This window comes from Rhinichthys klamathensis, unplaced genomic scaffold (genome assembly GCF_029890125.1).
Source record: "Rhinichthys klamathensis goyatoka isolate OS25496 unplaced genomic scaffold, OSU_Roscu_1.1 h1tg000318l_1, whole genome shotgun sequence".
NCBI lineage: Eukaryota > Metazoa > Chordata > Actinopteri > Cypriniformes > Leuciscidae > Rhinichthys > Rhinichthys klamathensis.
The window spans coordinates 1,839,581-1,864,544 of record NW_026606834.1 but is presented as its reverse complement, the minus strand read 5'-3'; the positions used below and the strand labels follow the sequence as shown (position 1 = coordinate 1,864,544).

Below are 24,964 nucleotides of genomic sequence, written 5' to 3'. Positions count from 1 at the left end.
CGGTATTAAGGCAGAAGAGGAGATCATGTGCTTCTCTTGAGCGGCGCCAGAGCGATCTCACGCCACAGCGACAAAACGCTATTTATGTTTTTGAATTTCGTAAGAAAATGGACGTACTTAGAAATCTGAGACTTTGTTTCATATCAATAGTAACAAAGCACAAAGATTATTGCGCTTTATTGGATGGGATGAGCGCTACAATGTTCCATTCATTCGTCAACTGAAAACAGGATGACTAATCGATTCTTGAGATTTAAGGATCGATATCGGTTCGTAAAAATGAGAATCGATTAAAATCGAGAAATCGATATTTTTTACCCAGCCCTATTAGCTATCTGATTTCTCTATATTTTGTATAAATCTCTGGACTTCTGAATGTTCTACAATGTTACAATAAAAACAAAAAACAAAGCACATTTGCATTATTATTGCATATGCAATATTTTATAATATAATTTTATAACCAGTGTTGGGGAAAGTTGCGTCACAATAACGTGTTACTCCCTAAAAAGTAACTAATTAGGTTGCTTTTTATGAAAGTAATGCATTACGCTACTTTTTCTCACCTGGTGGGCTTGGGCTTTGTGAAAGTGAGTATTGTTTTAGAGGTTGCATAAGCAAATTTCGACAATGACAATTAAAGTCTATTCTATTCTATATATGCAAATCTATACGTTATTTGACAGTGTACTGAGATTGACACAGTTCTTCTTTAGTGGGAATTTGACAATTAAACATTTAAAAAAATAAACTCCTGGAGCTCACAGCAGGCACATCTTCAATTTTCATATGTTATTGCAAAAAAAAATTATAATTTGATTTGATTAAATTTAGAGTAAACTGCTCACTGTCTATATTAGTGGGGAAGTTGCCAAATATGATGAGGTAGGGGTCATAGACGGCTCCACGGACGATCCAGTTTAGTCTCTCTTCATTGTCGATCATAATGCTCTGTTTCGCCACGCCGTACGCCACCACCCAGATACTGAGCAGAAACATGAAGAAGAACAAATCCATCATCTGCAAAGAGAGAATATGAGAGGACACAAAATTAAACGGGAAAAGATGCACATTCATAGTTCAGTCTGTCTGTATTTGCTTTTATGGAAAAACATTTTTGCTTGATGTGCGCTAGGGCTGTCACTTTTGTGAAAAAATCCTGATTGATTTTTGAGACATAAGTGTTCATTGAATCGAATGTAAAATCGATTTTCCATGTCTAAAGACGTTTCCATTTTCAACACCAAATATAGGCAAATCCACGGACACCTAACAGGCATTAGGACGAGCGTAAAGAGGGCGCTTGAGACGCACAAGTCAGCAATAATTCTGATGATTTATTGGCGTAAAGTTTCGTGTACAATGACAAACAGGAGTGCAACATTCTGGAAAAACAATAAGCAGAGTGGACACCCATAACATCAGTGAACAACATCACCGCAAGCTTCAACATGGCGGTGTTTACGATTAGAAACGTCAAACTAATTTCGCCTACGTAGGCGATTGTAGACCGAATCTGTATCTGTATGCATGAGACTGTCTGATTACCAGCAGAATTCACATTTTTGTTGTAAAAAGAGACACATTATGCAGAAGTATAGGGCTGCATCTTGACATTGATTGCTTTGTAAATGGACGTGCGTTCGTGGATGAGTCATGTTCTCATTGCGGGAACATGACCGTCGCGGTGTTGAGACTAAGACTGCGATCCCTCACCAGAGGGGGAGTCCCTTTGGAGATCCCCCGATCTAGTTGTTCCTCTGGTTCACTCCAGAAGAAAGCTACTTCAGCTGATCCCATTGGTGGTCTGAGGGTTACAGTGAGGAATGATCTGCCGGGTGAAAGACCCCCTCGGACATCCCACTCCTCTTCAGCCGTGCCACTGGGGTCTTCGGAGGAGCGTGCTGGGTCCAGCACGTGTGGCTCCAGTCGTTTCCTTCGGGGACCCTCCTCACCCGGAGATGACACTTATGCTCGCCCGGGCGGCCGAGAAGGTCGGGCTCGTGTGGAACCCTCCACCGCGTCCCGAACCGTCTCGGCTCGACGATTGGTATCTCGGGGCGGCCCGTGCTGGTACTCAGCGCTCCGCTCCGGTTCCTTTCTTCCCGGAGGTGCATGAGGAGGTGACGAAATCTTGGTCGAACCCTCTGGCGGCTAGACTGAGGTTGACTCCCTCCTCCTCCCTCACCACTCTCGATGGCGGAGCAGCTCTGGGATACGAAGGCATCCCCCCAGTGGAGCGCGCGGTGGCGATGCAACTGTGTCCCACCTCCGCTTCCTCCTGGCGGGGTAACCCTTCGCTACCCGCCGAATTGACGACACGCTGACGTCAGACGCACGTCCATTTACAAAGCAATCAATGTCAAGATGCAGCCCACATAGATGATGATGACCAAGGGGGTAATCCATCGACCGGAAGTTGAAGCCGGCCGGGTGCCGCCATGTTGTAGCAGAACTTCACTTGCGTTAGCATTTCCATTGACTCCCATTCATTTTGGCGTCACTTTGACAGCGAATAACTTTACATCTGAGGCGTTTAAAGACTCCATTTGTCCATTATTTATTTCTAAAGAAACACGACAATGTATAAAGGGCTCCATTACCTTCTATGTTACATTATGGCCCCGTAGAAACAGATTTTGTAAAAATAGGCTATTGATTGCGTCATAACCACTCGACTCTCTGTCGCGCTGTACAGAAATTACCGTACAGACAGGAGGAGAAGCTCGCAGGCAATCGGGGGGATGTCCCGTCAAGGGAGAAGCCCATAGATAATGAGTCCATAAAAGCAACGGAATACTTCCTCCTGCTCACTCACGCCAAAGAACTCTTTGCTCAAGTTCCCCGTCTCTGCAAGATTAACGTTGGCAATTTTCACGCACAGCTACTAGAAGATTAACGTCTGTCAGACAGGTTGCTCACGTCATCAAGCTTAGTTTGAGTCGGTTTGAGTCTGCGCGTCAGGAACGGAAGTGCTCAAAAATCGCTAAAAATGGGCTTCAACTGTCTCAACTGAGTTCCAATGAGATGGCTCTGTCCACTTCTTATACTGTCTATGATGATGACAGGACGCAAGTGTGTCACGTAAAGTTCTTTAGTGCGCTCGCTCGCATTATTGCAGTGTGAAACCAAACCAAAACTATCTGAAAGTATAAAATGTATCAAAACGTGAACTTTGGTTCGGACCTTGGTGCGGACTTTCAGGTGTGAAAACGCCCTTAGTCTCTCAACACTCAGAACTATTGCTGAACATATCTGAACTGAAGAAATTAACTTTATGAACATGCAGACCCACCATTCTCCTGACAATGATTATTTTCGGACCCAGGGTTCGACTGATAGTGAAGATGGCCATTAATCGTAGACAGAATATGATGAAGTCGATGCAGAGTAGAACTTTACCCACGTACAAGACAGTGGCGTTGGCTTGGAGTCTGTATGAAACACACACAGTTTGATTAAGTGTAAAAAACAACAACTAAAACTTAACTCAAGATCAGGAACAAAAACGTCTCGGTTACGTATGGTAACCCTCGTTCCCTGAGTAGGGAACGGAGACGTCTCGTCGGAGGAGTTTCCAACGAATTGGGATCACGCTAGGGAGACCAATTGCCTTCAAGTGAATTAAAACGAGCCAATTAATATTGGCATGCGGGATTTGCATTCCGCATCCCGCCTATCAATGCGGGTATAAAAGCGGAAGCGAACGCACATACCATTGCTTTACGCTGAGGAGCCGGACGGTGTCCAGTCCCCCGCGAAGGTACAGCAAACATGGCGACGGGACGAGACGTCTCCGTTCCCTACTCAGGGAACGAGGGTTACCATACGTAACCGAGACGTTCCCTTTCGCATGGGAACTCCTACGTCTCGTCGGAGGAGTTTCCAACGAATTGGGATCCCAAATAAAACGCCATGATGCTGGCCCCTTCCAAGCAGTTTCTCAGTTTCTTCCGGGCGGGAGCTAGCTAAGAGGAAATCACACTGCTGTTCCGCAAGACCCGCTCAGTGGATTTGGATAACACTGGGGAAACGTGCCCATGTGGGAACGTTGCGGAGCCCCCGGCCAGCCCGAAGGGAGGCACTGAATACACATATGAACTAGCCCGTAGGGTAGTAAAACATATGGGAGTCCTTGAGGTAGTCCCAGCCCGTAGGGTGGGGAGCATACTCAGCAAGGACGACAGAGTGAGTCTGTCGAGGGGAAGACACGGAGCTAGCCCGTAGAGTAGCAGGAACGTGGAAAATTGATCACGAGGAAGTCATCGTGAAGGTCACTCAGTCTACTAGCAACTTCTTAAGAGAGGTAATAGACCTAGCGTCAGGCGGTCCGCCACGCCTGATGCCGAGGAGTGATGGAGGAGCTCAGAAGGTTACCCGTTTGTTGGGGAACCAAGGAGCAAAAAGGCGCACGGATCCAGCTCATAAGGCGGAATGGCGCAGCAAGCCGACAGAACCTATTCCCTTGCGCCACTGACCGTAGCGAGTAGACGGGAGGAAACCGGTTCAACACGTAAGCTATAAAACCTGGCAAACGTGTTAGGTGTCGCCCAGCCCGCAGCTCTGCAGATATCTGTCAGTGAGGCACCTTGCGCCAAAGCTCAAGAGGAAGCGACACTCCTTGTGGAGTGAGCCGTCAACCTGGGTGGGCAAGGGACGTCCTGGGATTCATAAGCCCGGACGATAGCATCCACTAGCCAGTGGGCTAACCTCTGCTTGGAGACAGCCTTCCCCTTCTGCTGGCCTCCGTAACAGACGAAGAGCTGCTCTGAGGTCCTGAAGCTTTGCATTCTGTCCACATAACAACGTAGTGCACGTACGGGACAGAGAAAAGCCAGGGCTGGGTCTGCTTCCTCCACGGGCAGCGCTTGCAGGTTCACTACCTGATCTACAAATGGAGTGGTAGGAACCTTGGGCACATATCCGAACCGGGGTCTCAGAACCAGGTGAGAAATGCCCGGTCCGAACTCTAGGCACGATTCGTCGACCGAAAAAGCCTGCAGATCCCCGACCCTCTTGAAGGAAGCTAGAGCCAATAGAAGAGCAGTTTTTTCAGACAAAACTTTTAGCTCTATATCATTTAAGGGCTCAAATGGGGGCCTTTGAAGCGCTCTCAGCACCAGAGCTAAGTCCCAAGAGGGAACAGGGTGCAAATTACGAGGGGGATTTAACCTCTTAGCACCCTTAAGGAATCTGATGATCAGATCGTGCTTCCCTAACGACTTCCCGTCGATCACATCGTGATGGGCAGCTATTGCGGCCACATATACTTTGAGGGTGGAGGGAGACAGCCTTCTCTCCAACCCGTCTTGTAAAAAGGAAAGCACGACACTGATCGGGCAAGTTCGGGGGTCTTCCCGGCGGGAAGAACACCAAACGACGAACAGGTTCCACTTCAACGCATAGAGGCGCCTCGTAGAGGGGGCTCTAGCGGAAGCGATGGTATTTACCACAGCCTGTGGTAGGCCATCTAGAACCTCCGCGTCCCGTCCAGGGACCAGACATATAGTCTCCACAGGTCTGGACGCGGGTGCCAAAGAGTGCCCCGTCTCTGAGAAAGCAGGTCCTTCCTCAGAGGAATGGGCCAAGGAGGTGCTGTCGCAAGGAGCATGAGTTCCGGGAACCAGGTCCGGTTGGGCCAGTACGGCGCAACTAGCAAGACCTGCTCCTCGTCCTCCCTGACTTTGCACAGTGTCTGTGCGAGAAGGCTCACTGGGGGAAACGCATACTTGCGTGGGCCCCGGGGCCAGCTGTGTGCCAGTGCATCCGTGCCGAGGGACCCTCCGGTCAGGGAATAGAACAACTGGCAATGGGTTGTGTCCGGAGAGGCAAACAGATCTATCTGAGCGGCTCCGAAGATTCCCCATATCAGCTGAACCACCTGGGGATGGAGTCGCCATTCTCCCGGAAGGGGCGGCTGCCGTGAGAGCTCGTCGGCTGCACGGTTGAGGGATATGAATGGCCCGAAGCGACCTCAGATGCTTCTGACTCCATAGGAGGAGATGGCGGGCGAGTCGCGACATACGACGGGAGCGTAGACCACCTTGATGGTTGATGTACGCCACGGTCGCAGTGCTGTCCGTACGGACTAGTACATGCCTGTGCAGAAGCAGCCCCTTGAGGCGGCACAAGGCTAAGCGTACTGCTTGCAACTCTAGGCAATTGATGTGCCAATGCAGCTGAGGCCCCGTCCACAGACCTGAGACTGCATGCCCGTTGTACGTGGCCCCCCATCCGTTGGCAGAGGCATCCGTGAAAACCACAGCATGCCTGGACACCTGGACTAAGGGCACTCCGGCCCGTAGAAAGGCAGGGTCCGACCAAGGACTGAAGGTTTGGCGACAGTGCGGGGTAATGTTGACCCGGAACGTGCCGCTCTGCCACGCCCATCTCGGGACTCGATCGTGAAGCCAGCGCTGAAGCGGTCTCATATGCAACAGGCCGAGCGGCGTTACTGCGGCTGCGGCTGCCATATGCCCCAGGAGCCTCTGAAATTGCTTCAGTGGGACCGCTGACCTGCCTCGAAAGGACCTGAGGCAGTTGAGCACTGACTGGACGCGCTCCTCTGTGAGGCACGCAGTCTGACTGACCGAGTCCAGCTCCATGCCGAGATAAGAGATCCTCTGCGTGGGGCAGAGTTTGCTCTTGTCCCGGTTGACCTGAAGTCCCAACCGGCTGAGGTGCCGGAGCACCAGGTCCCTGTGATCGCACAACAGATCTCGCGAGTGAGCTATTATCAGCCAGTCGTCGAGATAGTTGAGAATGCGAACGCCATGTTCTCTCAAGGGAACAATGGCCGCCTCCACGACTTTCGTGAAGACGCGGGGCGACAGGGCCAAGCCGAAGGGTAGGACCTTGTACTGATATGCCCGACCCTCGAACGCAAACCGAAGAAACGGTCTGTGTCGAGGCAGAATCGAGACATGAAAGTACGCGTCCTTCAGGTCGATCGCTGCAAACCAATCCTGGGGACGGATGCACTCGAAGATGCGTTTCTGCGTAAGCATCTTGAACGGGAGCTTGTGAAGGGCCCGATTCAAAACACGCAGATCCAGGATTGGTCGTAACCCACCGCTTTTCTTGGGTACAATAAAGTAAGGGCTGTAGAACCCAGACCTCATCTCGGCTGGAGGGACCGGCTCGATCGCGTCCTTCGCCAGCAGGGCCACGATCTCTTTCCTCAGGACAGGGGCGTCGCCACTCCGCACTTGGGTGAAGAGGACACCCCTGTACCTGGGAGGCCGGCGGGCAAACTGAATTGCATAGCCGAACCGGATGGTGCGAACGAGCCACCTGGACGGTCTCGGAAGCGCTAGCCAGGCTTCGAGAGACTGAACCAACAAGCCCACTCGGACCACCGGCGTACCCGCGGAGGGGCAGCGAGGTGGAAGGCAGGGACCCGCCCTCAGAGGCATTGCTGCGGCCGAAGGTGGGGTCTGTGTGTGTTGTGCAACACTTACCTGCCTCCACCGGGGGGCAAACAGCAGGGAAGGCCCATCTTTCTCTGGGGCGTTCGACTGCTGAGTGTCCCGTGGCGAAGGTCGGAGGGGAAACGAGGAGCGAGGCTGAGGGGCGTCGAGTCCTGGCTTCCACGCCTCCTTGGCCAACAACAGACGAGAGTGATGAGGCCGGGGCGGCATCACTGGCATCTGAGCGCTGGAGCGAACGGAATGAGTGTGGCGAGGCAACGTGGCGGCGCACACAGACATTCTCGCCTTCTTCGACGGAGGAGACTGGGAGTGACGAGGCAAATGAGCGTCGTTCTAGACTGCCAGTCTTGACCGTGGGTGACCCAGAGGAAACGGAAACTGCTCTTTTATTGAGAATTTGAGTACAGAAATAAAAGGAAACAAAAGATTCTCCACCCGGCCCTCCTCCGGGGGAAGGAGAGGTGCAGAGGCCCTCTCCTGAAGAGCAGCAACCACGTCCTCTGGGTGGCCCGTCTCAGGGTCGCTTACCTTTCCTCTTGCCGGGTGGTTTAGACGAGGCCTGAGCAGGCTGCGCATCTCTCCTACGGCCGGCACCCTGTCGTTTAGCGGGCTGCTGCTTGGGCTGGGCAGGGGCGGAGGCGGCGGCAGGAGGGCGCCCTCGGCGACGAGCACCTGGAGGCGCGACCGTCGGAGGCGGGGCAGCCCTAGCCGGCTTCCGAGGCATGATGTGTTTGATCACCTCCGACTGCTTCTGGGCGGTGGAGAACTGTTGGGCGAAGTTCTCCACCACATCGCCGAAGAGGCCACCCTGGGATATGGGAGAAGCAAGGAACTTGTTTTTGTCCGAGTCCTTCATATCCGACAGGGTGAGCCATAGATGTCGTTCCTGGACCACGAGAGTGGACATCGCTCGACCCAGGGAACGCGCGGTGACTTTCGTCGCCCGTAGGGCAAGGTCCGTCGCCGTGCGCAGCTCTTTGAGCACCCCTGGGTCGACACCACCCTCCTGCATGTCACATAGCGCCTGGGCCTGGTAGACCTGCAGGAGCGCCATGGCATGCAGGGCAGAGTAGGCCTTTCCAGTCAGACTGGAAGAGAACCTACAAGTGCGGGATGGGAGCGAAGGGTTACCCCGCCAGGAGGAAGCGGAGGTGGGACACAGTTGCATCGCCACCGCGCGCTCCACTGGGGGGATGCCTTCGTATCCCAGAGCTGCTCCGCCATCGAGAGTGGTGAGGGAGGAGGAGGGAGTCAACCTCAGTCTAGCCGCCAGAGGGTTCGACCAAGATTTCGTCACCTCCTCATGCACCTCCGGGAAGAAAGGAACCGGAGCGGAGCGCTGAGTACCAGCACGGGCCGCCCCGAGATACCAATCGTCGAGCCGAGACGGTTCGGGACGCGGTGGAGGGTTCCACACGAGCCCGACCTTCTCGGCCGCCCGGGCGAGCATAAGTGTCATCTCCGGGTAAGGCTCGGACAACACTACCACACCCGAAGGGGGCAATGCAGCCGAGTCGTCATCCCCAGATCGCGACTCATCTCCCTCCGATGCCTCGATCGACATCTGGTCCTCCGGAGGGGCCCCGAAGGAACGACTGGAGCCACACGTGATGACCCAGCACGCTCCTCCGAAGACCCCAGTGGCACGGCTGAAGAGGAGTGGGATGTCCGAGGGGGTCTTTCACCCGGCAGATCATTCCTCACTGTAACCCTCAGACCACCAATGGGATCAGCTGAAGTAGCTTTCTTCTGGAGTGAACCAGAAGAACAACTGGTGAGGGATCGCAGTCTTAGTCTCAACACCGCGACGGTCATGTTCCCGCAATGAGAACATGACTCATCCACGAACGCTGCTTCAGCGTGCGCGAGGCCCAAGCACGTGACACAGCGATCGCGACCATCAGCCGGAGGCAGAAGTTGACCGCATCCAGAAACACACGGGTGAAACGTCATCCTGAAAAGGACGCGAACTTCACTCGTGTTGCTCTTTCAGAAAAGAAACGCTCTCTTATTGTGTCGAGACACACAGGGACCAACGCGGCAACACAGCGGGGAAACTGCAAGCCCGCTGCGCGCACTCAACCAAATACCAGCTGTTACAACAGCTCTTTGAAAACAAGGCAGATCGCGTGAAGCAACAGCTGACACCGGGAGATCGCGAGGATCACTGAAGCGCCGTCACACCAACACAGAAAGGCTCTTCCTGGAACAGCAGACTCGTTGAGCGTGAAGATATCAAACCAATCTTTGTAGCTCATCACTCAGAGGACACTAAGTTCGGCTCCGAAGCTAAAAGCAATGGTATGTGCGTTCGCTTCCGCTTTTATACCCGCATTGATAGGCGGGATGCGGAATGCAAATCCCGCATGCCAATATTTATTGGCTCGTTTTAATTCACTCGAAGGCAATTGGTCTCCCTAGCGTGATCCCAATTCGTTGGAAACTCCTCCGACGAGACGTAGGAGTTCCCATACGAAAGGGAACTTTGAATAGGATTCCTTTAGTGTTTCTATTAGTGTTGATCCACAACAGAACCGGAAGACAATACAATGCTGAATAAAGTCGTAGTTTTTGTTATTTTTGGACCAAAATGTATTTTCGATGCTTCAAAACATTCTAACTAACCCACTGATGTCACATGGACTACTTTGATGATGTCTTTATTTCCTTTCTGGACAAGGACAGTATACCGTACATACATTTTCAAAGGAGGGACAGAAAGCTCTCGGACTAAATCTAAAATATCTTAAACTGTGTTCTGAAGATGAACGGAGGTCTTACGGGCTTGGAACGACATGAGGGCGAGTCATTAATGACATCATTTTCATTTTTGGGTGAACTAACCCTTTAATAAGGCAAACATGAACTGTACTGAATTAATATTAATCACATCTGAATGGTATTTAGTGAAATAGTGGTTGTGTTGACCTGCAGACCAGACCAGAAATGAACAGCATGATTGACAGCACATCCAGAATGTTCCACAGATCCCTGATGTACATCTTTGCTTTCCTCCGAAAGCCGGACCCATCGAAGTCGTGATAGAGCTGTGGAGAATCACAGGGGTTAAATATAGACGGACAGATATAATAACAGTATATTGCCATACCATTCTTTAATGTTTTTGAAAGAAGTCTCTTCTGCTCACCAAGGTGAATTTAATTGATCAAAAATACAGTAATATTGTGAAATATTATTACAATTTAAACAGTTTCTCCTGCTTCATATTTTTGTGTAAACTCTGATAAAAATTTTTTTTTCAGGATTCTTCGATTAATTGAAAGTTCAAAAGAATAGCATTTATTTGCAATAGAAATCTTTTGTAACATTATAAATGTTTTTACTGTCACTGTTGATCATGCATTGTACATACATTTTTCATTTATTATTATTATGTTAATCTTACCCTCGAGCTTTAGAGTGGTATTGTATCACAAAACTCAGCACAACTGTTTTCAACATTGATAATAATTAGCAATGTTATTTATGAGCATCAAATCCTCATATTAGAGTGATTTCTGAAGGATCATGTGACACTGAAGACTGGAGTAATGATGCTGAAAACTCAGCTTTGATCACAGGATTAAATTACACTTTAAAACATATTACACATAGAAAACTATGGAAGCTTGTTTCCATCACTGAATAAAAAAAGTTAAAAAAAATAAAAAAAGTTAATTGAGAATTTTTATCTCACAATTGTGAGATATGAAGTCAGAATTGTGTTTGAAATGGAATAAAGTAATCAAATGTAAAAAAAAAACAAAAAACACTGCATATACTGTAGTCTTCACTGTAAAAATTAAAGTACTTCGGTCAAGAATATATATATATATATACATACACAGTATATGAGAATTATTACACACTTAATATATACTAAATACTATACTTAATATATACTTAATTATTATATATATTTATATATACACACACACACACACACACACACACACACACACACACAGGTGAAACTCGAAATATTAGAATATCGTGCAAAAGTTTGTGTATTTCATTAATTCAAATTAAAAGGTCAAAACTAATATATTTAGTATATATAACTATATACATATGCATGATCACACTTTTCAGAGGGCCGAAATTTCTGTATTTAAAATCCTTTTTTTATCGATTTCATGTAATATTCTCATTTTCGGGGTTTCATAAACTGTAAGCCATAATCATCAAAATTACAACTTTTGCACGATATTCTAACTTTTCGAGTTTCACCTGTATATACACTCACCTAAATGATTAGGAACACCAGACTAATACTGTGTTTGACCCCCTTTCGCCTTCAGTATTGGCCCATATTGATAGGATAGCATCTTGCAGTTGATGGAGATTTGTGGGATGCACATCCAGGGCACGAAGCTCCCGTTCCACCACATCCCAAAGATGCTCTATTGGGTTGAGATCTGGTGACTGTGGGGGCCATTTTAGTACAGTGAACTCATTGTCATGTTCAAGAAACCAATTTGAAATGATTCGAGGTTTGTGACATGGTGCATTATCCTGCTGGAAGTAGCCATCAGAGGATGGGTACATGGTGGCCATAAAGAGATGGACATGGTCAGAAACAATGCTCAGGTAGGCCGTGGCATTTAAACGATGCCCAATTGGCACTAAGGGGCCTAAAGTGTGCCAAGAAAACATCCCCCACACCATTACACCACCACCACCAGCCTGCACAGTGGTAACAAGGCATGATGGATCCATGTTCTCATTCTGTTTACGCCAAATTCTGACTCTACCATCTGAATGTCTCAACAGAAATCGAGACTCATCAGACCAGGCAACATTTTTCCAGTCTTCAACTGTCCAATTTTGGTGAGCTCTTGCAAATTTTAGCCTCTTTTTCCTATTTGTAGTGGAGATGAGTGGTACCTGGTGGGGTCTTCTGCTGTTGTAGCCCATCCGCCTCAAGGTTGTGCGTGTTGTGGCTTCACAAATGCTTTGCTGCATACCTCGGTTGTAACGAGTGCTTATTTCAGTCAAAGTTGCTCTTCTATCAGCTTGAATCAGTCGTCCCATTCTCCTCTGACCTCTAGCATCAACAAGGCATTTTCGCCCACAGGACTGCCGCATACTGGATGTTTTTCCCTTTTCACACCATTCTTTGTAAACCCTAGAAATGGTTGTGCGTGAAAATCCCAGTAACTGAGCAGATTGTGAAATACTCAGACCGGCCCGTCTGGCACCAACAACCATGCCACGCTCAAAATTGCTTAAATCACCTTTCTTTCCCATTCTGACATTCAGTTTGGATTTTAGGAGATTGTCTTGACCAGGACCACACCCCTAAATGCATTGAAGCAACTGCCATGTGATTGGTTGATTAGATAATTGCATTAATGAGAAATTGAAATTCCTAATAATCCTTTAGGTGAGTGTATATATATTAGGGGTGGAACGGTACATGTATTCGTATCGAACCGAAACGGTACGGGCGTCACAGTTCGGTGCACGAATTTACACGGAGAATACACGGTATAAAAATAAATAAAACTCGCGTGCGAATTAATTAATGTAATGCGGAACTACCGTTAGATACGCGGGTTCTTTAGGGACACATAATCTGTACCATCGGCTTATAGACAGGGTCAATTTTCACAAAATCAGAACCCCGAAGGCATTTTGTGATTATTTATATTGTAAAACATTTCTAAGGGTTTTAAGGGGTGCTGAATCCAAATCTGCTGTATATGAAGCTCAAAGATTTCCCAAAATGCCTCAAAATTGAGAAATTCAAAATGGCCGCCACCGCCAGGCTGAAATCTATTTTTCAGTATATCTTTTTGACTAAACAAGGTACAAACATGAAATAAATGTGCTTTTGTAAGTTTTGCTACATGGGCAATTCAATGCCATATTCAGATTTGAGATGTAATGTGAAGAAACTGCTTAGATATTGCAAAAATAGTTGTTTTTAACTACAAACTATTATTAACTCATTATTAATTCAGTTATTATTATTAATATTATCAGGCTTCTTTTACTTAGTTTGTATTTTGTTTTGAGGTCAAATGTACAAACAAATACAAAAAGTTACAAACTTTAATTAAATGTTCACAGGTTTTCACACATGGGGAATTTAACATCCTGTCCTGATTTAGATCAAGTGTCAATAATCAGCTTGATAATCAAACAAGTATAGAGAAAAAGGTGGTCATTAGTGAATAAAGAAGTTGTCAATCAAATAAGATCCAAAAGCAGGAAGATCCATGGGTCCTGGTGATATTAATTGAACTATATCCCAGTAGAAGTTACAGTGACAGCCTATTCATAGTCCTCTTCAATGTTCTGGCAAGTGTTGTCAAGTTTCCTGCAGTTGCATGCGTCTATACATTCCATGCGACTGTTTCTGAATAATAGAAGAATTGAATAGAAAGATTACAACAAGTACAAGTACAGGTACATTGGAATACTCTACCAGTCTATCATGTTTGTACATTCTTGTACACAATGATCAACATCAGCTAATTCCCTAAACACAGACCTGCAGCTGCAGCGTTGGCTGAGGCATCCCTTGGTACACCGACATGAAGTGAACTCCCTGCAGGCTTTAGGCATAGGTGGCAAAGACATTAGCCGTGGCACTAATTGACCTTCCTTGTGCATCCATCCCATTTCATCCACTGGAGGAAGATCAGGATGTGGCAGGTGAGCTTGGTTCCAGATTGTCGCTTGATAGTGTGAACGCATGATATGAAACTTCACTGCATCTGAGGTTGGAGGCAGAGTCTCTTGTGGATGACCTTTGCAAAACAACTTCACTCTTGCTTTGTTGCATGTATCAACCTCAGGCACACCATATATCTTACAGATGAATTTCTCAGTTGAATTCACAATATCTTCTGTGAGAGGGCCCTTCCCAAGGCCAGTAAGATCGGTGTGATGTTGCTCAAACACCTGCCAGGCTGTTTTCTTTCCGTGACCGCTGAACTGAGATACACTATCACAGCCAGTGATGGCATGGAAGGCAAGGAGTGTGTCCACTTGATCATCAGAGAGTAACTTGCGAATGTCATGTACTGGAAAATACTTTGGATCCTTTGATGTCCCGGCTTTCATGTAGAGATGGGTACATCCAATTCTGTCATGATGTGCTAGAAGTAGAAGAAGCACGTCTGTGTCACGCGCTGACACGACTATTGTGTCCATAGGAGCCTGGATGCAGTGCAAAATCAGTCGTGTATCAGCCTCCTCATGGTCAGCACTCAGAGAGGAGATTTCAAGTTCTGGATCTGATGACTTGACAGTGGTCGTTTCAGCAAACCCACCTGATACTACAACCACTGGCTCATATTCTGGGCTGTGTTCTATCAGATGGTTTGAGAGTAGTCGAGCAAGATCTGCTTTGTTCTCTTCCAGTGCCATGAAGCTCGACCAGTCTGCTGGAAGTGGAACAGAATCATTCACGATCTCTCTGCGTACTGGTCGGTGGCGCTGTTTACGCTTCTTTCTTGTGCCTGTTTTGATGGATTCGTCATGGTACCTGTCGAAGACTACATCAACCCTCTGGTACTTCTTTGCCATCTTCAACACTGTGTCAGCAAACTTGTTGGCATAGTTGCCGAATGTTGTGATGTCAGGTGGCTTCCCAAGTGCCATTACAAGTGCTTGGCCATCAATAAGAAAGCAGCAGGGTTCCTGAAGGGGCACATCTGCAGGGGTTTCGATATTTTTTGTCAGTATATTTGCTAAAACAGATTTGTTGGTGGAATGTAGACTGCCGTTAGTTGTGGCCAGAGATAGCGGGATGGGCATGAGTTCATGCTGGAGAATATTTTCCAGGTCTACCTTGCGACCTGCTCTGTAAGCTGTGATGAGCCTTTGTAGAATCTGCCTGTCCACTTTGATGATGTTTTGCTTGTTCTTGGAAAGTTGCATGACTTCATACAAAGAGGCAAATGTTTTGGCTTTGTTCTTTCGAATGGGTGACTTCAGATCCAAGTGCTGGTCACTATCTGGCGGTTCACACAGACGTTTGTCCACAAACACTTTCATTTGTGCCTGTCCAAGGTGTTCTGCACCAAGCAGAGATTGTTGAATCTGGGGTGTGACCACGTCCTTGTTGATTATGTTCTTGAGTGTGTCCCCACCATCTTGAAACACACCGTGGTCTTTTAATGATAGACATATTCTGCTTTCATCCACATCATCTCTTTCCATGCTACTATTTGTGCACTCTGTGTGTGTGTGTACTCATCATCTTCATCATATGTTGTCAGTCTCAGCATCGCTGTTGTCTGAGAAGCTACGACTGTTCTCAGATTATACGACAGTGTCCATCTACTGAGGGATGTTGGTATCCTGGTGATACCTACTAGGCCTCCACTCTTTTTTCCTGTTGCGTTTAGCCACTCTGTACTTTGATCCGCTGAAACCTGATTGAAGCGTCGATCACTGCGTTTTACCACGAAGTTGCCTTTCTGAAACTCAAGGAGGATTTCTGGTGGGAGAGCAGACATCTCAGCCAGGTACACAGTACCCCATCTGGCATAGTTTATATGATCGTACCTGAAGAAGAAGGGCAGCATACGTTTGAAAGCATACAGGTGGAGATCCCACAATCCATCACGTTGCGCTCTTGTGAAACAGAGTAGGATGCTGACCATAGTCATATAGTCCAACCAGAATGCAGCATTCGGGTCATCAACTGCAAGTGATGCAGAAAACTCTTTCATGGGCTGCTGGAATCGGTCTTTGGTCAGTTTGTCGACCATTTGTGCGATGTGATCAGCATCTATGGACTGGCAGAGATCTGCGAGTTCAGCTCTCAGTGTAACATCAACCTCATCCAGATATGTGTAAAGCTGTGGGAGTAGTAGTTGCCAAAGAGCCTGCAGGGTAAGCTTGTGGGTCCTCATAGCACGTGCATACCCCTTTCCTGCCATGACATGCTGAGCAGCATTTGCTCCCAGAAGATCACACTTGACCCATAGCTCCCTCAGGCCAGAATCAACCATGTGTTGTCCTATCACTCCCAGGAAGTTCATGGCAATGTGAAGGCCTCCAAGGCAAGGTATAAGCACGTCCTTGTATTCTTCTACTGACCACTTCAGTTCTAGCAACTTCGGATAAAGTGCCTCATCCACTGTCAGAATGACATGCTGTTGTTCCATTGAATTGGAAACATGGAGCACTCGCTTGACGACTGTGTTCAGTGTATCGAGTTCAGATGCAGGAGCCAGGATGATAGGTAGATACCCTACTGTAGTTTTCTCTGGGTTGACTGTGCTTGCCTTTTGATTATACAATGTCCAGGAAGGCTTTGGTTTTTGAGATGTCCTGGACATGAAGAAGGCCATGTCTGTAGCTTGTGCTTTCTGTGCTGCGGGACATTGTTCAGATGACTGTGTGAAACAGTCTGCTGCTAATACACCACTGATTGGCCGCTCTATAATTCCTCTCTTTGGTGCAGGTATGATATCAGTCATTGCCTTGGGGATGTTGAGGGTGTCTGACCTGGAGTAAAGATCAACTCCTTCAAGGAGATCACCTTCAGGTGGACCACGTTGCCAGGCAGCCACTTGAGTGGCATGGAATGTCCCTTTTCCGTCCAGAGTGTATTCGTTGATGTCAACATTGTCCGCTGAGAAATGAACAAAACGACCCTTTACCAGATTTTGTGGAACAATGGCACCATCATCCCCCATGGTCTCCAAGGTTGTCTTAGCCAGTTCAGTGTCAAGTTTGATTACCTCACGGTAACTCATAACATGACCTGCCTGGTGAAACATGTTCACCAATTCCTTCGAACGTGTAGCTTGATGAAGGGTACTGGCCAGTCCTATGTGCTTTGGAGTGAGGAACTTGTCTCCACTAGCTGTGTACATAAGATCCTGTGCAATGCTGAGGACTCTAAGCTGTCGTTTGGCTGTGTTTTTATCATAATCTTCAACGTCATCCTCCAGCAGGCGCTGACCACCTAGTAACAAATTGAGGAACATGTACAGGCTGTTGGGTATACTGTCTATTGCTCTGTTTTCACTGATGTCTATCCCCTCTTGTTTTGGATGTGAGTTCATATCTCTTCGGATCTGCAATGACACATGGACCATGTTCAGGAACATATCTTGATCCTTATGTTTGAATGTAGGAATAACTCTATGAATATTGGAGGTGTCGTCTTTCAACATTGTTGATACTGGAATATGCCGGTATTTAGATGGAACCAAGACAGTACGAGGTTCATTTCGAGGCTGATCATGCAGTACAACAAAGTCGTATATGCCCTCAAGACGATCAGCTATTTGTTCCTTGAAGGAGTTCCTTCGGCTTAGAAATCTAGATGGTATATCTAATTGAGCCTCATTAGCTAGTGTAGAGTACCGGTCCCACACATGTACAAGATCCAGAATATCCGGTTTTTGTCGCCAATTGACTAATTCAGACCTACAAGAAAGAGTTTTCTTAGAATACGAATGCAGGTCTAAGACAGTGGTTCCCAACCTATGGGCCGCCGAGGTATTGCAGGTGGGCCGTGGGAGGCCTTTCAATTGAAAAAAAAAATCATGAAGGATTACTAAAAGGGATTGAATGGTTCAAGTAGAACAATACCCAAAGAGATTTGCATTCAAATAAATTAAATGAAATAAATGCAATAAATTTAAACAGTCTTTCCCCCAATCAGTCAGTGTAAAAGCAAGTGTGTTAAGTTTGCTGACTTTGATGCTATCTAGTAGGGCTGCACGATTATGGCCAAAATGATAATCACGATTATTTTTATCAATATTGAGATCACGATTGATTATCACGATTATTTGTTGATTTTAACCAAAACAAATATTTATTGTCACATACTGTAGGCTAATTATAACTGCTTTCACATCTATATTGTGCCACATTCCTGCTAATGTACAGATATGTGCATCAAAACAGGTCGTCTTATTCACCAAAATTCAGTGCATCTCCTTAAAGAATAAATAAAAATAAATAAAACAATAAAGAAAATGTAGCAAAACTTCAACAGGGCCCTTTTTACATTTTACATTGTGTAAATATATTTTAGGAAGCAAAATATAAACTTGAATTGTACCTGTATAATGGATATGAATAAAACTCAAAATATACAATCAATAAAAAACAAATATTCCATAACAGAATGTAACCAAATAAGAAAATTTCAAGGCAGAGCTATGCACTATGGAAGTTCGATTAATGCATAAAATTCAGAGTCATTGTTATTTGATGCTTAAGAAATGTAAAATCTGGTTGTGGTAGTGTCAGTGATCTTACTGCATAAATTGAATCTTATTTAATCCTCCATATGAAAGTTCATGTGCTCGAATTATTTCTATTTATTAAACAATAGTTCAAAACAAGACGTTTGTAGTAGCCTACTGATTATTGGAGTCCATTAATCGAACTTCCATGCCTCTTATATAGTAATTATATATATTACTATGTAGTATTTACCAATTTACTAATGCAATTTACTAATGCTCACACTCGGACTCTCTCGTGCACTGTCACTCGATCGGTCTCTTTGATTTGATATCTCGAGCGCACTGTCGAGCGCGTTCTAGGACACTCGGTCTCTCTCGTGCACTGATCAGACAGTGGTTTACGGAGCGCTAGATTGGCTTTGCAAAAAAAACCCAAAAACTTTGAAAAGGGGCGTTCTGTTAACGGAATGACGCAAATCATGATATCGGAATGATTAAATATCGCTAGATCACGCGAATTTGATCGTGGGAAGCCAAAATCGTGATTGTGATTAAAATTAGATTAATCATGCAGCTACTATCTAGCTAATCGCGCTAGTGTGCTAATCGCGCTAATTGCACTGACCCACTTTTGCACAAAAAAGTTTGGTTGGGCTGTAGAAAGATTTTCAGAATTTTATTTGGGCCTCAGCAGTCAAAAGGTTGGGAACCTCTACACATCGATATGTATTCATTTAGCTAGCTCTTTGAGCCAGTAATTAAACGGATGTAATTTGAAATCTGAGACTTTGTTTAATATCAATAGTAACAAGCACAAAGATTATTGCGATATATTATAGATAAGATTATTGCTATATATGGGATGTGCGCTACATTCATTCATCAACTGAAAACAGGATGACTAATCGATTCTTGGGATTTAAGAATCGATATCGGTTTGTAAAAATGAAAATCGATTAAAATCGAGAAATCAATATTTTTTACCCAGCTTTAATAGATAGATAGATAGAAACGTTATTGATCCCCTTGTGATGTTTATGAAAACATGTCACATTATGAAAATATACACTGGACATGACTTTACCTGTTAGCTGTCTTATGTTTCCGATCAGCCGTTCTGAGAAGTGTGAGAAAGGCTACCCTTGGGGGTGGGGTGATATTGGGGAGTGCATTACAGCACATTTGACACATTTGACCTCAAAACAAAATACAAACTAAGTAAAAGAAGCCTGATAATATTAATAATAATAACTGAATTAATAATGAGTTAATAATAGTTCGTAGTTAAAAACAACTATTTTTGCAATATCTAAGCAGTTTCTTCACATTACATCTCAAATCTGAATATGGCATTGAAATGCCCATGTAGCAAAACTTACAAAAGCACATTTATTTCATGTTTGTACCTTGTTTAGTCAAAAAGATATACTGAAAAATAGATTTCAGCCTGACGGTGGCGGCCATTTTGAATTTCTCAATTTTGAGGCATTTTGGGAAATTTTTGAGCTTCATATACAGCAGATTTGGATTCAGCACCCCTTAATACCCCTAGAAATGTTGTACAATATAAATAATCACAAAATGCCTCCAGCACTTTAAATAAGCACATTTTAAGAAATTCTGCCTAGTCTATTAGCTCTGAACGCGCGTTCACTTCAAACGTTGGCTTTATGAACTAGACGCGATAGACGCGAATTTGACGCTCTATTCGCGTTTGGTGTGACCGCATAATGAAGGCTGCGATGTCAAGATTGCAATGCTGGACTGTGTGTGTGTGTGTGTGTGCGCGCGCGAGAGAGAGAGGCGAGATCGAACTGTGTGTGTGTGTGTGTGTGTGTGTGTGTGTGTGAGAGAGAGAGGGAGAGAGAGAGGCGCGCGACCGAACAGTGGAAACAAAAAAAAACATACTCCGTAATTTTGTTCATACAGATCATTAAACCTGCAAAGTGTTTACTTGTATTTGTGTACACTTGCAATAAAACACAACATTGTGCACACTGTAAACTCTTGTCAAACTGTAACCTACAACTGTCACTCAACCAAAATCACACACACACACACACACACACTGTTTTAAAAGAAAAACATATTTATCCGACTCCATTTCAAAACAGTCTGTGGGTCCCATCTTTTGGACATTCATCATATCGGATTGGTTTTCATTTCTTGTCCTCGGAGCACTAATCTTACATTCTACATTGATTAAAAAAGACAATCGAATGTGTTTTTAATGGTAGTATTATTTTATACAGAAATCAATTATTTATAATTCAGATGAGAATGATGTTACATTGTTAATTAATAATGTTAATTAAAATTAAGGAAAACAAATATATTGATCTGAAATATAGCAAATTAATTTTAAATTAATTCAGGTACAATTACCAAACATATCGCAAGGTCTTTTTGTCTTTTCATTAATTTAATTAATAAACTAATTATATAAAACTATTGTCAGTGCACTACAAATAAACTGGTTCTATGCCTTTATATAATAAAACTTATTTAAAAAATACAATGCCTTCTGCATTTTTGTTTTGCTTTTCCCTCCATTGTACCGAAATCGTACCGAACCGTGATGTCTGAACCGAGGTATGAACCGAACCGTGACTTCTGTGTACCGTTCCACCCCTAATATATATATAGTAAGAATTGCGAGTTATTACAAGCTTTCATAAAAAACATTTTAAATTGTAATAATATTTTATAATATTACTGTTTTTACTGTATTTTGATTAAATAAATGCAGCCTTGGTGAGCAGAAGAGACTTCCTTCAAAAAACATAGAAAATCCTAATCTTGACAGGTAGTGTGTGTGTGTGTGTGTGTGTGTGTGTGTGTGTGTGTGTGTGTGTGTGTGTGTGTGTGTGTGTGTGTGTGTGTGTGTGTGTGTGTGTGCGTGCGCGGTCTCACCTGTCTAACCTCCTCACACACCAGCGAGATGAGCCACACATAGAGCAGAAGTTCTCTCCACGACGGAAATGTCTGAAAATCGATCATGAGCACCACAGCAAAGAGCCACAGGAAGCCAAAATACGAGACGATGTTCCAGTAAAACTTGACTTGAGGAGACGTGTAGAGACTCATCAGACGTGACGAGCAGTTCAGAGGCTTCAGCTCAGAGTCAGACTTCTGTACGGGAACACTGAGAGAGACAGAAGGATATAACTTCATTATTCAGGCACACACTGTTTTAGTGTCTTTCTAAAAAGGACTACTGTCAAATAAAAATGAAAATAAGAACAAATAATCAAACTACAAGGACTAGCACAAATAAATACAATAGAGCAAAGATACAAATTTAAATAAACAGTGATTTTCAGGATTAGAAATTGAATAAAGTAATCAAATGTAAAAAAAAAAAAAAAAAGGGAATTTGTGCTATTCCCTTCACTGTATAAATTAAAGTAATTCGGTCAAGAATATATATATATGTATATATAAGAATTATTATACACTTAATATATATATATACACACACACACACACAGGTGAAACTTGAAATATTAGAATATCATGCAAAAGTTTGTGTATTTCATTAATTCAAATTAAAAGGTGAAACTAATATATTTAGTATATATAACTATATACATATGCATGATCACACTTTTCAGAGGACCGACATTTCTGTACTTAAAATCCTTTTTTTATCGATTTCATGTAATATTCAAATTTTCGAGGTTTTCAAAAGCTGTAAGGCATAACAATCAAAACTATAACTTTTGCACGATATTATATATATTTTATATATATATATATATATATATATATATATATATATATATATATATATATATACATAAAATGAATAATTGTTCTTTAATAGTCTAAAGATTATGTATTGTGTCAAAAAAATACAACTAAGACAAACTTAAGATATTGAACACTTAAACATAAAAAATGTTGTATGATGCTAACATTAGTTTGATGCAATAATTAAGATTCAAGTATTTATAATTATAATAATAGTATAATATATATTATATAATAATAATACATTTATGTAACATTCATAATGAATAATTGTTCTTTAATAGTCAAAATTGTATTTATTATAGTGTCAAAAAATAGAAATAAAATCATTAAAAATAGGTTCTGCACATTGGTTATGTAATAATAACAATAATAACTCAGTATAAATATTACATAGATGTAATAATAAAAATAATATCTTTATGTAATATTCATTAATGAATAATTGTTCTTTAATAGTCTAAAGATTATGCATTACTGTGTTAAAAACCCCCACAAATAAGATTTTTTCAAAGTGGTTATGCATATTGAACATAAATAAGTTGTATAATGCTAACATTAGTTTGATGCAGTTATGTAGGGCATTCACTTGTCACTCCTACATGTTTGCGGTGTGAATGTGTTGTAACTCAACGAACCGTAAATGACGTTTGATCTTGGCATCTGGGCTTCCAGCTAAGACTGGATCCACTGCCAGCTTCCGTCTCTGGATGTCTTCATCCCGTCTGCGAGAGTTCATTTCAACAATAAGGGTTAAACGTTTATTAAGAATCATTAAAAGTAAGTGTTTGTGGTAAAAGTGCTATTTGCAGAGTAATTATTGAAAGTGCAATGCTGCCATCTGATGGTGTGTGCATGTAATGACTCACAGAAAAACAAAAAATGACAACACAAAAGGTTAGTTTTCAACGTTCAATTAGAAAGTTTGGTCCCACTTTATATTAAGTGGCTTTAACGACTACGTACTTCAATTATTAACATTGAAATTAATAATTTGATACAATGGACTTTTTGTTTACATACATGTTTTTAAATATTATTTATATTTAGAAAATACCTGCATGTAATTGCAACTGTGATTAATGTAATTTATGTAATACCCTTCCCTTACACCTTAACCCACCCTAAAACCTACCCATACCACACACACCTGTCCCTAACCTTTACCTCAATAGCAGCAAAAGTGTTTTACAATACAACATGTAAACAATACAACACGCCACTTAAAGGGTTAGTTCACCCCAAAATGAGTAATTACTCTCCCTCATGTTGTTCCAACCCCGTAAGACTTTCGTTCATCTTCAGAACACAAATTAAGATATTTGTGATTAAATCTGAGAGCTGGATCACTCCTCCATAGGCTTCTAAAGGGATTGAAACTGGCCGGCCCAAAAGTTATTAAAGACATCGTTAAAATAGTCCAACAGCGCAGTGCTTCTGGTTGTACGTCACACGCATCACACACATGACCAGCGTCGGCCAATAGTGAGCCTGCCTGTGTCGAACAACCCAGAAGCGCTGCGCTGTTACACTAGTGAACTCACTCGAGGCCCACAGAGAAGGAAATGAATAGTTGAATAAAGTCGTTATTTTTGTTTGTTTTTTGCGCACAAAAAGTATTCTCGTCGCTTGATAAACTTAAGGTTGAGCCACTGTAGTCACTCGGACTATTTTAACGATGTCTTTCATAACTTTTCTGGGCCGGCAAGTTTCGATTCCTTAAGAAGCCTATGGAGGAGTGATCCAGCTCTCAGATTTAATCAAAAATATCTTAACTTGTGTCCCGAAGATGAACGAAAGTCTTACGGGGAACAACATGAGGGCGAGTAATTACTGACAGAGTTTTCATTTTGGGGTGAACGGACCCTTTAAAATGGGACCGGAAGTTTTTACCTGAAGATCAGGAAGCCGGTGTATATCAGAGGAAAGAAGATCATGCACAGGAGAATCTTCCAGTGTGGATTCTCCACTGACAGCTCTCCAAACCAGATCTGAGTGAGCAGGGCCTGACAGAGACACTCGATGAGACCTGAGCTATCGCTGATCAGCCGTATAGATAAACTGCTAGTTGGTTTGAATAACACCAAAAATAACAGTTTTCACAGGAAAAGTAACTCTTATTGCACATTAATTACTTACCCAACCATTCATTCTCATGCGAAAAACATGTAACATTTTAAAGCTGCAGTCTGTAGCTTTTTTTGGGTTAAAAGTGATCCAAAATACATATTTGAGAAAATACATAACCAGCCAGTGTTCAAAACTCTCTGCTTGCCGTAGCTCGACTCAAAGCGGTAAGCTTGTAATAATGTTTTAATTCCAGTGGTACTGGTGGATTCCCGCGGGAGATTCGAGCATGTCTTTGTGTCATTACGTCACATCTGTACACACACATCTGTACACACACATCTGAACACACACATCTGAACACACACATCTGTACACACATCTGAACACACACATCTGTCCAAACACATCTGTACACACACATCTGTACACACACATCTGTCCAAACACATCTGTACACACACATCTGCACACACACATCTGTACACACACATCTGCACACACACATCTGTCCAAACACATCTGTACACACACATCTGA

The 24,964-nt window shown here is 43.9% G+C and overlaps 1 protein-coding gene across 1 annotated transcript in view; it reads right to left on the bottom strand.

Moving 5' to 3' along the window:
* The window catches only part of trpm2 (transient receptor potential cation channel, subfamily M, member 2), a 96,714-nt gene that overhangs the window by 33,402 nt on the left and 38,348 nt on the right, over positions 1-24,964 (bottom strand). The window contains exons 16-21 of the mRNA XM_056271375.1: positions 24,251-24,363; positions 22,996-23,082; positions 21,518-21,749; positions 10,359-10,477; positions 3,296-3,434; positions 849-1,020 (exon numbers count right to left, since the gene is read on the bottom strand). Of these exons, the coding sequence (XP_056127350.1) occupies positions 849-1,020; positions 3,296-3,434; positions 10,359-10,477; positions 21,518-21,749; positions 22,996-23,082; positions 24,251-24,363 (862 nt within the window). The remainder of the gene's footprint in view (positions 1-848; positions 1,021-3,295; positions 3,435-10,358; positions 10,478-21,517; positions 21,750-22,995; positions 23,083-24,250; positions 24,364-24,964) is intronic.